Raw genomic sequence first — 13,135 nt, forward strand, 5'->3', positions numbered from 1 at the left:
CTTGTAGAAGATGGAAGTGCTGATAGCCTCTATTAATGTTGAATTAAACTACGTTTCGGAAGGCTTTTGCGTTGCTTAAAGAAAGTACTTGTACTTGGCTTTATGGCAAAGATCCATGACTTGTGTTAGAAAATATCTTGGGACTTATTTTAAATAGCTTTCTTTTTTAAGACTCAGAAATGATATATCTGTCATATAATAGGGTGCTTTCTGTCAATCCCCATCCTTGATGCAGCTATTATTTGATTTAACTGTAGGTTGGTCATCGTTTTATCCAAGCTTGACCGTGGTACAGCATGGCATTCCGTGTTGTGAGATTCACATTGGTGATGTATGTCTACCTCCTGGACACCCCGATGCCATTAATTTTGATGATTCAGGTGTTTTTGATACATTTAAAAGGTAATACTGGGTCAGTTTTCTTTTTCTGCCGAAGTTTACCTTTAATCTCCATACTGATTGCTAAGTCAAATATTGAAGAGATTAAACCTTTAAAGATTTGAGAATTACAAAAGAACCACTTAGAGGAAGTACATATACATGATTAAGTGAAAAACTATTAGGTAATTAAAGTAAAACCAACAGCTCACAGGGTTTTACATAGAGTAATCATATAGGAAAAGTGAGTTCATTTAGGATTAGATTAGGAAAAATATAATATGTTACATGATCAAGAATTTAATAGATTGGCTTTGATAGTTTAAAAAAACTTGTTATATCTGGCCAGTTGTTTTTAACCAGTCCATAAGTCTCTTAATATTTTTGTAGTTAATTATATCTTTTTCTCTTTAGTTAACTGTCTTTGTTTAATACTGATTTTGACCAAAGGCATTAGTTGCGTGGTTTAACAAATAGTAAATATAGCAGAAACTTGAGATTTATAAAGACTTAAGAGGGAAGTGATATTTCCTGTGATCATGTTGCTGTTAAGTGGCACAATAGGACCCTCAAGAAGGTTGACCAACTGTCTCAGTTTGCATAGAATTTCTCTGGTTCCAGCACTGAAAGTCCAGCATCCCTGGAAACCTGTCAGTCCTGGGCGAACAGGGACAATTGGCCACCCTACACCCAGGAGATACCCAGAGAAAGTCTGTATGTAAATATCTGGGATTTTAAGACTCATTCTTTAAGATAATTATCAAATCCACAGGCGTTAGGTAGAGAATTCTCAAGAGTTCCTGCTGGGGACTAGATTTTCTTTCACTCAATCAGCACAATAAAATATAAGGTTAATATATTTGTAAAAGCACAGGCCACAAACTCAGATACAGGGAACATTTTGATCGTTGCCAGATGGGAAGAGGGTTGGGGGATAAGCGAAAAAGGTGAAGGGATTAAGAAGTACAAATTAATTGTTGCACAGTAATCATGGGGATGTAAAATACAGCGTAGGGAATATAATTGTCAGTAATATAGTAATTACATATGGGGTCAGATGGGTACTAGATTTATTGGGGTGATCACTTCGTAAATTACATAAATGTCTAATCACTATGTTGTACACCTGAAACTAATATTGTATGTATGTCAGTTGTAACTAAGAAGTTAAAAAAATTAAGACAAAAAGAGAAACAAAAGAAAGGGGGAAAGAGTGAGAGAGGGTCACTGAGAAGCAGAGCAGAAGCTGGAATTCAGGCCTCCGGATTCCTAGTGAAAGGTCCCTTTCCCTTCCTGAGGAAACATTGCATTACTTGAAAAATAAATGCTTATTGTTTGCTTGCTTAAAAACATAGGCCATATGCTTAATAACAACTGCAACATTGCAATCTAACTGCCGCTTGATTGTATCGCTCATACACACTTTTCCTTGGAAAATTAGAAAATGAGACAAAATTTTAAGGTCTGATACTAAGTATTCTTAGGATACAGATCAGTGGTAGCTCCTTTGTTTTGGTGAGAGTGTAAACAAAATTTTGGAAGACAGTTTGGTCTTACAACACTGAATATCAGCAATTCCATTCCTCTATAATGTACCCTTGTGGACATGAGTTGGGAGATGTGTAAATAAGGTCGTAGCTATGTTAAGTGGAAAATGAATGGACCTTAGCTGTACATTTTAAAACATGGATCAACTTTAGAAATAATATTTAATAAAAATCAGTCTCAGAAATATATACAGTGATTCCATTTTTTGTGGAATCATATTCTTTGGAAATATATATAATAAAATTATAAATATATTTGCACTATACAGTAATATATATAATACATACCATCCAGTTACGCTGGGGTCTTCACTGGGAGGGCTCAGATTCAATATATAGTTACTCACAGCTTGGATTTCTCACAGTGAAAGGATACAAAGCAAAATCAGGAAAAGGAAAGGCCTGGGTGAAGTCTGGGAGAAGCTAGGCTTCCGGGAGTCCCCTCCCAGTGGAGTCACACAGGACATAACCTATATCCATTAGCGGTGAGTCATGACCTGCATGAAATGTTATCTACCAAGTATCTATCTCATTAGACACTCAGCAGGTTTTTTACTGAGAGCTGGTCACATAGGCTGCCTCAGGCTGGCATGTACCAACATTCCAAACTTCCAAAAGGAAAGCAGGTGTTCAGGGTAAACCATATTGTTTGTATACAGTTTCGGGAATTGGTCCACTCTTCTCAGTTGTGGGAATCATGGGAACCTTCCTGAAATCCAAGTTTTCAGACGCTAATTAAGGGCCAACCTTGTAAACCTTTGAAAGGATAGCAGTCAGGCCTATTATACCTTTTCAGCACAGTGAGACATTATGTATCACATATTAATAAGTTGACGTTACCATAATTAATGCTGCTATAGTATGTATATATTGTGTTTATGAATAATGCATTATTTTTATAATAAAGTTATTGAAAAAGAGAATGATAAACATTTAGGAGACTAGTTATCTCTAGGGGGTTCGCAAATATGGAATTTTGATTATGTTAGAAATATTCTGTTTCTTAATTTAGGTTTTGGGTTCCCTCATTTATTTGTACACTTTATATACATGTGTAATATCAGGTATTGCGTAGTGCACAAGATTGTCTTGTAAAGCAAAAGGAACACTTGGCTACCTAATTCCTGTTTTTCCAAGATGGCAAGTTTTCATCGCTTGGTCCTACTGAGTAGCAATCACTCTTACGATGACCTTTGCACTGGTCTTTCTTGTGGAGAGACAGCAGCACCCCTCTTTTCCCTTCCCCATAAAGGAGTACAAATGGGTGGTTTCATCCAGGAGAAACCATGAACAAGTTGAGCAACATGAAGTTGACTTAAGTTTTCATTATGGGTTAGATTATGGCTTGCTTAAGGGGGTGCTTAAGGGAGATGCTGGGTGATACAAGGAGGGCAAGAAGGGAAAGAAAGGCAGAAAGAAGAAATACTTAGTTTAGGAAGGAACTGGGAACCGCAGAATAAATTCCCTTGCCCACTTGGGGGACTTGGGGCAAGCTGTACAGGGAAGACATTGAGTAGATTCTAGCTTGGTAAGGACCGGAAGTCAGCAATAAACTGATGAGCTCTTAGACATAGTGCTGGCTCTCCTGTGGAAAGGAAGCTTCCAAGTGGGAGCATGATTTGAAGAAGCCCATTCGAGAGTTGGAGATATGTGCCAGCTTCTGCCCTAAGCGTTTTCATACATGCATTGTTCTTCCAGCTATGCAACATTGCACAGCATGTATTCTCTTCATTTTACAGGATATAGATTGAGGCTACGTGGTTTAACTTGCCTAAGGTCATGTTACTTGTAAGTGGCAGAGGTGGGATTTGAACGCAGTTAAAATTTTGCATCATTATGTTTTGCAAAAATACTTATTTTACCCTCTCAGTCACCCATCAAACATTTGAGAGCTTTCTATGTGCCAGGCATTGGGGATTAAAATCAGTTAAGACATGGGCCTGACTCTTGGCTTCCAGCCTTGAGAAGGAAATGGATTGGTACATGTGCACGTGGGGCACACTGACGGAGGCAGTGTAGTCTGGTAGGAACCTGAGGTCTGGAGCTGGACTGCCTGGGTTCAAATCCTGCCTCTGCACTAGATTGCTATGGAAGCTGGGTAAGTTAATTAACTTTTCTCTGGCTCTTTAAAAATCTGTAAGAGGAGGATAATATCGAAGGAAGGAGTAAATGAGTTAATATATATGACATTGTCAGTAGATATTCCACTATTATGGAGTTTTTCTTTAAAAGTCATAATTAGACAATGAAGGTCAGAAAGGACATTTTAAGCTTAAGGAATGACATGAACAGAAAGCAGAGGTGTGAAACAAGGCACATTTCAGGAACTACAGATAGTGAAGAAACTGACGGTGAGGTAGTAGTATAGCAAAAGGTTATTTTTTCAGGTATTCTTTGTAGTATTTTAATGCTGTACTTCTGTCAAAATCCAGAATTCTGTGATTGAATATTTCAAACTGCTTTAAATTGTATCCGTACTGGAAATAGGTGATGGTTACATTTGTGCCACTAGATGGTAGAGTTTTCAAACTTCAGTAGTTAGCTTACCCTATTTAAAAAATTTTAATTGAAATGTATTTGGCATATAGCACTGTGTAAATTTAAGGTGTACCACATGTTAATTTGATACCTTTATATATTGTAATAAGATTGCCATTGTAGGGATAATTAGCACCTCTGTCATGTTACATAATTATCATCCCTTTAGTGGTTGTAGTAATCAAGTTCTAGTCTCTTCGCAAGTTAGATGATTGCAGTACCCTATGGTCTGTTCACTACACTGTGCAGTAGCTCTCTAGGGCTTACATATTACTCATTGCAAGTTTGTACCCTTAAACATCCTCTCTCCCATCCCCTGAACCCCCATTAGGTAACCACCATTCCCATTTTTATGAGGTAGGTTTTGTTAGATTCCACATATTAGATCATAGAGTATTTGTCTTTCTCTGTCGCACTTAACTTGCTTGGCATGATACCCTCAAGGTCCATCCATGTTGTCTTACCCTATATGAAATATTTTGGTATTTTACGTTGTAATTAAATGTTTGCCTCAGTAGAGATTAATTTGTGTCAGATTTATTTGTAATGCTTAAGTTTGCTGTTTTTCTAAGTTATATTTGGAAGTAGCTTATGGTAGTGTTTCTCTGACATAATACTGATTGCTATGCATTCATTAGATGATTTTGGAGTCATACTTGAAGTACATTTATTTCATGTAATACCCTTAAAAAACAGACATTGTGTGGTTGATAATTGGTCGAATTCATCTTTACTACGTGCCATTAATGGCATGGGCCTCGTTCATTTAGCTCACTCTAGAATAGAATAATTCATAACCTCATATGCATTCCCTTAGGCAGACACTGTTCTACAGCTAATATGAACCTATTTTGATGTGTTACCAGAATTTCAGTTTCAGGGAGAGAAGTAGGAGTTGGGTTTAGAATAAAAAAAATGAATACAAGGTTTTCTGCTAAGACAAAAAGGAGAAGCAGAAGGAGTTAACACAGTTGGAACAAGAGAGAATTCTCACAGGTGTATCTTTAGACTGTGGGCTACATTGGCTCTAATTTTCAGCTGATGCTTTCAGTTCATATGATTATTTGTTCAGTGGAGGTTAGCCAGTGTCAGCGCAGAGAAAGCACCATGGTGTTGGTGAGGACACCTGGGCTTCGGGGTGCACAGACGGACCTGGCTTTGGATCCAGTAGCTGTGTGGCCTTGGGCGGTAGGACTTTATCTTTCTTAGCTTGTTCCTTCACGTGAAAGAGTCAGTAATGATACTCTCCAAGCAAGCTTGTTGAGATAAGAGATGATCTGAAGAGAGAGTTTCCGTGCCTGTATAAACTGAATGTACCCAAGTCTGGCCAGTCCTGGTCCGTGTGGGTTTTTACCTTCTAAGTTATTAGGCTATGTTACAACAGATGGGTGGCCTTTGGGGGAGGCTGATAAATACTGGAGGTGCCAAAAAATGTATGCACGTGACTTGTATTCATCTTTTGTTATCGGTATATATATTGAGTATTACAATTTTAATACAGTTTTTTCCTTTATTTTTAAAAAATTTTTTATTGGGTAATATTGAGGAACAGTGTATTTTTCCAGGACTCATCAGCTCGAAGTCGTCGTTTTTTCAATCTAGTTGTGGGGGGCGCGCAGCTCACTGGCCCATGTGGGGATTGAACTGGTGACCCTGGTGTTATGAGCACTGCACTCTGACCACGGAGCCATCCGGCTGCCCCCAGTTTTATTCCTTTCTTAAAATGCGTATACATTTGTTTGGCACCTTCTGTGTATGACTGTAGCTAACAGATGATGGCCCAGATTACTCTGCCCTTTCAAGTGCCTTTCGCTGCACTGAACTGCTTCTGACCCCTTCCCCAGCCGTTTGTCGTCTGTAGTCGGTAGTCTGCACGCCTGCTGTATGGACGCCACTCCAGTTCAATCTTCTAGTTTTAGGCTTCTGTAGGCCGAGACGTCAGATTATAGAATTTGTCAAAAAGTAAATCTAAAGTAAGAATACATGGGGGTGTGGGATCTGGAGAGACTAGTATGAGTGAAGTATGTGGGTTACAACAGACTCCTCTGGGGGTGGGGTGCTTGAAGTCTTTTGTTTTGAAACTTTTGTGTTCTCCACAGATTAAAAAAAGTAATTCTAGTCCGTGTATCCATAAGCTTTCATCTTAGAAGTAACTGTCAGTGGTGAAGTTGTTAAAGTCGTTTTGGTAACATTACATAGGGGGAAATACATTGAAATTTCCTATCATATATTAAAGATTATTTTTAAATCCAGTTTTTACAAAACATAATTAAGTTGAATTAAAACCATGTTATAATTCTTTTTAAGCTATGACTTCACGCCTATGGATTCTTCTGCAGTCTACGTGCTAAGTAGTATGGCTCGTCAGCGCCGTGCATCTCTGTCGTGCGGAGGACCCGGCGGTCAAGACTTTGCAAGATCTGGATTCAGTAAAAACTGTGGCTCCCCTGGACCATCACAGCTCTCATCCAATTCTCTGTATGCGAAAGCCGTCAAAACCCACAGCTCAGGGACTGTGAGTGCCACTTCTCCTAACAAGTGCAAAAGACCAATGAATGCCTTCATGCTTTTTGCCAAAAAATACAGAGTTGAATATACTCAGATGTATCCAGGGAAAGATAACAGGTAAAAACAGTGGTGATTCTGATTGTAATAATTAACACTTCAGTGCAGTTCACAGGAACTGGGATAGTTAAACTTAATGTTCAGTAGCTTTTACTATTGAATTCTATTTTCTTAGGTTGACTTGAAAGTAAAAAGTTTAAGTGGAATTTTTAGAGTTATGTGTAATTATTTTATAATACCTACATAGATAATTAGATTACTAAATGGTAAGGATCTGCCTTCTAAAATAGTACTGAATGTCATTTGCTTGTTAGAGGACACAGTTGTTGACAGCTGACAGTTCCGTCTTCACAGAAAAGCTTTATAGAGAAGCCTAGCACTTTCTTGTGTCAGATCTCAAGGATGTACTGATTTTACAGCCGTCACACTATGGCATATGCAGACATCAGCAATTTGTAATAACTGCCAGCTTTGTCAAGACTCAAGCTAGAGGTGTCCTCAGTAAAGTCCAGAAATACAGATGAACTCGCGTCCTTCCTGTTCTGTTTACGGTGCCCTCACATCATCTCTGCGGTTCTCTCCTGTTCATTCCCTCTCACACCAACCAAGTTCTCCATGTATAAAAACGAATCATTCAAAACCTCCTAACAAACAAAACCTCCGTTTCTTTTACCCACAATGTCATGAGAAAAGTCAAATGATTATCCACCGAAATAATCAGTTTTGAATTCAGGTTTGAATGTCTCATCAGCTTAATTTTTACGTGTATGTATAATATGTATATATTGTGATGTAATTGACATATAACATATTAGTTGCAGGTGTGTAGAAAAATGATTCAATATGTATATATATTGCAAAATGATCATGACAATAAGTATAGTTAACATCCATCACCATACTAGCTACACGGTTTTTTTCTTGTCATGAGAACCTTTAAGACCTATTCTCCTGGCAGCCTTCAAATATGCAGTGCAGCGTTCACTGTACGTCACGTCCCTGTGACCACTGGTAATGCAGTTTGTGCCTTTTGACCACCTTCACCTATTTCATCCCACCCTTCATCTCCTGCATCTAGTAACCACCAGTCTGTTCTCATGAGCTTAATTTTTGTTTACATTTTAAAAAGAGAAGCTTCTTATATCAAATGCATCACTGATTGGGGTATTCATACTTATGTGAATTTTTTTTTTTTCATATGTGAATATTTATTGGTATGTTTATCCAGTAAATGTGTCAACCCAGAGACTACAAAAACTGGTTTTTATTTTAGTAAAGGAAGATGAAGTACAGTGTTTAATTGCATCAAGTCATTGGATTAAAAAATGTGTTTACTAAACATTTAATTTCTTTTTAAGTAATAGAGCTTCTGTGGTTACTGTTCCTCTAAAGCTCAGATGCCTCTCTAGTGTCCCGTCAGTTTCTGGAAAGTCACTTGTTTATATTTCATGCAGTCATTTCAGGATCTTTTGTTTTGAAATTGTCTTGAAAGGATCGTGAAATTAATAATTAAAAGCTCTTCATAGAAGGAAACTGGTTTATGTGTACATGTCCCAGATGAGACTATTTAGTCGGTTTGGGACAGGTTAACAAACATAAATAGGAAATACCTTCAGATTTCTATCATGATGTCTTCACAGTTTGACTTCTTGCCTTTTGAGTTTATCCAATTTCCTCGAGGGATAGTACAAATATGGCCTGAAGTTTATCTGGAGTTGTCTTAAGAGGGAAACAGTAAGATGTGCATAGTTAATGTCACCACATTTTCACTAATGGTTGCATGACTGGAAAAAGACTTTTATCATACTTATTTGACAGGTTATGGGCACAGATAGAAAGAAAGAATAGCTTTTTATATGGGTCAATACTGTATCCTGCTAACGCTGACTGTTGTCTGCCTTAATGTCTTAAACCATGGACCGGGAGAGAGCCAATGGTAATTTAAACCATTTCTTTGAAATAGTAATTTTTCTCCTTAAATTTAAACTTTGTAGAACATCCATTTTGTAGCCATTTTAGATGTCCTTTGGCATTTGGAAATATTGGCACTATTCCAGGAGACTAATTGCCGAGATTGTGATGAATGGACCACATGACTTGAGATTTTACTGGAAATGACTACGATGGTCTTGACCTTTTCCCTCCTCTATGTTGGACAAAATTTTTGTCTTTTAATTTTATATTTCTTCCTGAAGTAGCAGCACTTGACATGAGTTTTATGAAAAACTCTTGCCTTCAGCATTGTGTAAATATTTCTTTTACAGAGCCATAAGTGTGATCCTTGGTGACAGGTGGAAGAAAATGAAGAATGAAGAGAGGAGGATGTATACATTAGAAGCAAAGGCTTTGGCTGAAGAACAGAAACGTTTAAATCCTGACTGCTGGAAAAGGAAAAGAACCAATTCAGTATGTTTCAACAAGCAGTTGCTTAAAATTACTTTGACTTTCCCCCAGAACTGTGCTCGCACGGAGCAGTTGTCTAGCCTTTAAAAGCTGTGTTGATGGTGCTCTCAGCAGTTTTGTACCTCAGCACCTAATCGTGTTCTCACACCGTCTCGTCAGGCAGGCAGGCCGCCTTTCTTTACATCAGTCAGTGCCATCGACTCCTTTCGCATGAAAAGTATGTCTCAGGCATGCCTAGGAAGCATGTTGGTCAGGAAATGCTGAGGTGGAAAAATAACTTTGCAACGTAGTATTTTTAGTTGGATTGAAAAATGGGTGTTACTAACTCAATATCACAGTAGAAATTATTTCTAATTCGGGGTGGTATGTCTCAACAGCCTTTTCCTGATTGGTGAGGGGCAGTACAGATATTGGAGGCATGGGGGTGGGGTTCCTAACCAGCCTTCTTGGGGACTTCTGACGTTGCCCAGAATTCCTAAATTAAAACCCTCAGGAAGGAGAAGAAATGGAAACGCCCGGGAAGACTGGTCAAGTTTGCACCATGACGATGCTGTGTTGGGTAGACGTGATTCTTCGAACTGCTCCATGACTAGACTAGCGTCCTTCAAGTTGTTTTTAGATTAATTACAAGGAAAGTCACATGATAGAACAGTGTGAGCTCAGTTTGAACTATCTGAAGATGAAGGGAAGACATCTGCAGCAGGGGGGCTAGCAGAGGTGTCTGTGATTCTGTGTCTTTGTGCCTCTATAGTAACGTGCAGTTCACATCTATTTACATTTTTCAAGAATTTCTTTTAAAGAAATAGTGGTCAGATTGCAATCTAAGAGGAAGGCTAAACTGGGTTTTTTTGAAGTTCTTTATTACTTTAGGATTCCATGTAGCACTTGGCCTGGGTCCCCTTTGAATCCTACTCCATCTCTCTTATCATTTTTATCAATTTTCTAGATGCTTAAATCATCAAATATTAGCAAACTTTTTAAAATCCCCACCTTTGAGGAAGTGATTTTTAATAGTTTATAAACATCCATCTTAGCTTTCATTTATAGAATTAGTATCTGTTGATTTGTAAACATTCACTGAGTTGTTGTTTTTATCTCCTCAGGGCTCACAGCAGCATTGAACCAGGATGCTATGTGAAGTCTGCATTTGCATAGACACTGACTGGGGGTGGAAAGACCGAAGAAGATCAAGGTCTCACCATTTGTCCTGAATTCGTGTGACCATAAGATACTGATAGCCTTGAGTCTCGAAATGATTTAATAATAAGAGTGAGGATGTGCTTTCTCCATTAGAGCATTAAGTAAGCTAAAACTATCAACATTGTAAACCAAATTGCCTTATTTTTCTTCCAAACTTCATATATGTCTATCAGGTAATATAGGCTTGAAAATTGATATCCTGTGGTGCTAAAGTACAGTAGAAAGCGGAGAAGTGTATACATGTTTTATTTTAAATTGTACAAAAGGGGAATTTAAAAATATGTAACTGCTGTTCATACATTGGCTCCTTACTGCTTATTAATCTGTATTGTACACATGATGGAATGGCCTTTCCTTGAGCAACCATCACATGGCTCAGCATCTGTGCCAAACACAGGCGCTCCTTCTGGCCAGTGCCAAGGGCTCCCGGAACCTTGGCGGGTGGCTGGTGTCAGCGTCCAGCAGGAGAGCCACCTGCTGCAGTTACCCGAGCACGCTGACTTCATGCACCAGGTGGCAGCACCACCCACCGTCCAGTGGAGACGCGGCCCAGGCCACCAGTTCATGGCCCTGGGACGCAGTCGCCATCAGGGTGCTGTTAACAGTTGACACCGTTGTATTTTTAAACTGTGTTCTGTATCTCCTCAGCCACATATCCTAAGTATCTTGTTTTGTCATCGTATCTCTATGGTGGGGGCAGACTTTGCACTTACTGCAGTGCAACACTCGCACTTTACTTTTCCTCCAACTGTCAAAAATTAGAGCAAATACATTGGCAATACAGCTGCTTTTGCTCTGAGCTACAATCATGGCTTTTCATGTTACTTAACCACATGGTATTTCTGGTTAGGAATCACAGCTGTAAAATTGATTTCAGTTCATCACACTTCTTCATGATGTTGCCCCTAAATTTTGCACACTATATTCTTGTATATTATTTCAAATAAAATGACAAAAATTGTTTATCTTTGACTTCTGCTGATTGATCTTGACTGCACTTTATGCATGAGCTGTCAGAATCTAACAGGTTTAGGGGATGGAAAATAATTAAGTTGCTCATGGGATTTTAAAGCATTAAAGATGTTAACAGAACAAGGGCAATAGAATAAAACCTAGATTGTCTACTATTTGTAAGAATCTTTGTAGAGAGTAAAAATGGTATTTATTTTTAATTTGGCAGCCCAAAAGTCTGTTTTAAATAAAATGACACACAAGGTATAACGACACTTCTTCTGCTCTACCTTTATTACAGCTACAGTATGACATTTAAACATTTAGCCCTACATCTTTGCCTTGGGCTATGCCAGTGGTTCCCAAACTTGGTTACATATTGCAAACACTTGGGGATGTTTTTAAAAATCCTAATGCCTGGCTCCTATCCCCAGACGTGTCAATGTGGGGTACAAATCAATATCAGGGTTTTTCTAAAGCTTCCACCAGTAATGTAATGTGAAACCAGATGTGGGAACCACTGGGCTACATACTCATCTACTGAGGAGGAAGGCTGGTTGGCAGATGCAGGATACTTATTATGTGTTATGTACAGGGGGACTCAGGTGATGAGAAAGAAGTTTTAGCCTCAGAGAAGCCTGAAAGGAAAAGAGGAGGATGTCCTGGAAACATCAAGACCCTGAAATTTGAAGGTGGTAATGATTTTTGACATTTTACGCTACTTAAGGCAAAAGGGCTAAAGAGGTCAACAGAAAAAGGTCACCAAGCAATACAGAAAAGTCAATTACATTCTTAAAATAGTGGATAATAGCTGTCTTTTAGAGTATGTATTTAGTTTAACTGCCAACCCTGAATGGGTTAGTGCAAAATGGACATGAAAAAGTATTTCACGTTATTGCTGAAGAGCAGACGTAGCTTTCTGAAGCAGCTGAACCATCACGGGATAAACGGGTGCAAATTCTTTGCCTTCTCTACCTCTTACTGACTGGACATAAGCTTCCAGGGCTCCCCTGGAAACCAAAACGAAAGTAACGTCAAAAGTTACATGAATAAAACATGCTACGTAGTTTATATAGTATATTTACATATATAGTATATATATACTGACGGTGCCAAATACACATTTTAAGAAAGGAAAAAAAATATTAAAATTGTAATATCCATAACAAAAGAATACAAGTTATGTGTATACATTTTTTGGCACCCTGGTATATACATACATATGTAACCCACATATATATCATATAAACGGTGCCAAAAAAATTAAGGGAAAAACTTAAAATTACACTGGTGGTAACCACTTTGAGCACCTCATGTAATTGCAGTTACATGTGACTTATATCATCTTATCAGTATATATTATTACAATATAATTTTTTCCTTCAAATGTGTACACATTTTTTTGGCACCCACTGTATATGCACGCACATATAGGTGTATGAAGTCAGACAAGTTCCTGAACTCGTTGCAACGATGTTGCTAACCTTTTTTGATACCAGAGGGATTTTTCATTATGAATTTGTACTAACTAGACAGGTAACCAAGTTTACTAA

The 13,135-nt window shown here is 38.2% G+C and overlaps 2 protein-coding genes across 7 annotated transcripts in view; one reads left to right on the top strand and one right to left on the bottom strand.

Moving 5' to 3' along the window:
* The window catches only part of HBP1 (HMG-box transcription factor 1), a 31,464-nt gene extending 19,861 nt beyond the window's left edge, over positions 1 to 11,603 (top strand). For all 4 annotated transcript variants that reach the window (XM_081079889.1, XM_081079890.1, XM_081079892.1 and 1 more), the window contains exons 8-11: positions 258 to 402; positions 6,771 to 7,088; positions 9,293 to 9,434; positions 10,535 to 11,603. In XM_081079889.1, coding sequence (XP_080936015.1) covers positions 258 to 402; positions 6,771 to 7,088; positions 9,293 to 9,434; positions 10,535 to 10,552 — 623 coding nt within the window. In that variant the 3' untranslated portion in view covers positions 10,553 to 11,603. The remainder of the gene's footprint in view (positions 1 to 257; positions 403 to 6,770; positions 7,089 to 9,292; positions 9,435 to 10,534) is intronic.
* COG5 (component of oligomeric golgi complex 5) overlaps positions 10,862 to 13,135 on the bottom strand; it is a 326,514-nt gene continuing 324,240 nt past the window's right edge. For 2 of the 3 annotated variants that reach the window (XM_081079882.1, XM_081079884.1), the window contains one exon: positions 10,862 to 12,592. In XM_081079882.1, coding sequence (XP_080936008.1) covers positions 12,475 to 12,592 — 118 coding nt within the window. In that variant the 3' untranslated portion in view covers positions 10,862 to 12,474. The remainder of the gene's footprint in view (positions 12,593 to 13,135) is intronic. The other variant, XM_081079883.1, reaches the window with a different exon arrangement.

This window comes from Rhinolophus hipposideros (assembly GCF_964194185.1).
Source record: "Rhinolophus hipposideros genome assembly, chromosome: 18".
Lineage (NCBI taxonomy): Eukaryota > Metazoa > Chordata > Mammalia > Chiroptera > Rhinolophidae > Rhinolophus > Rhinolophus hipposideros.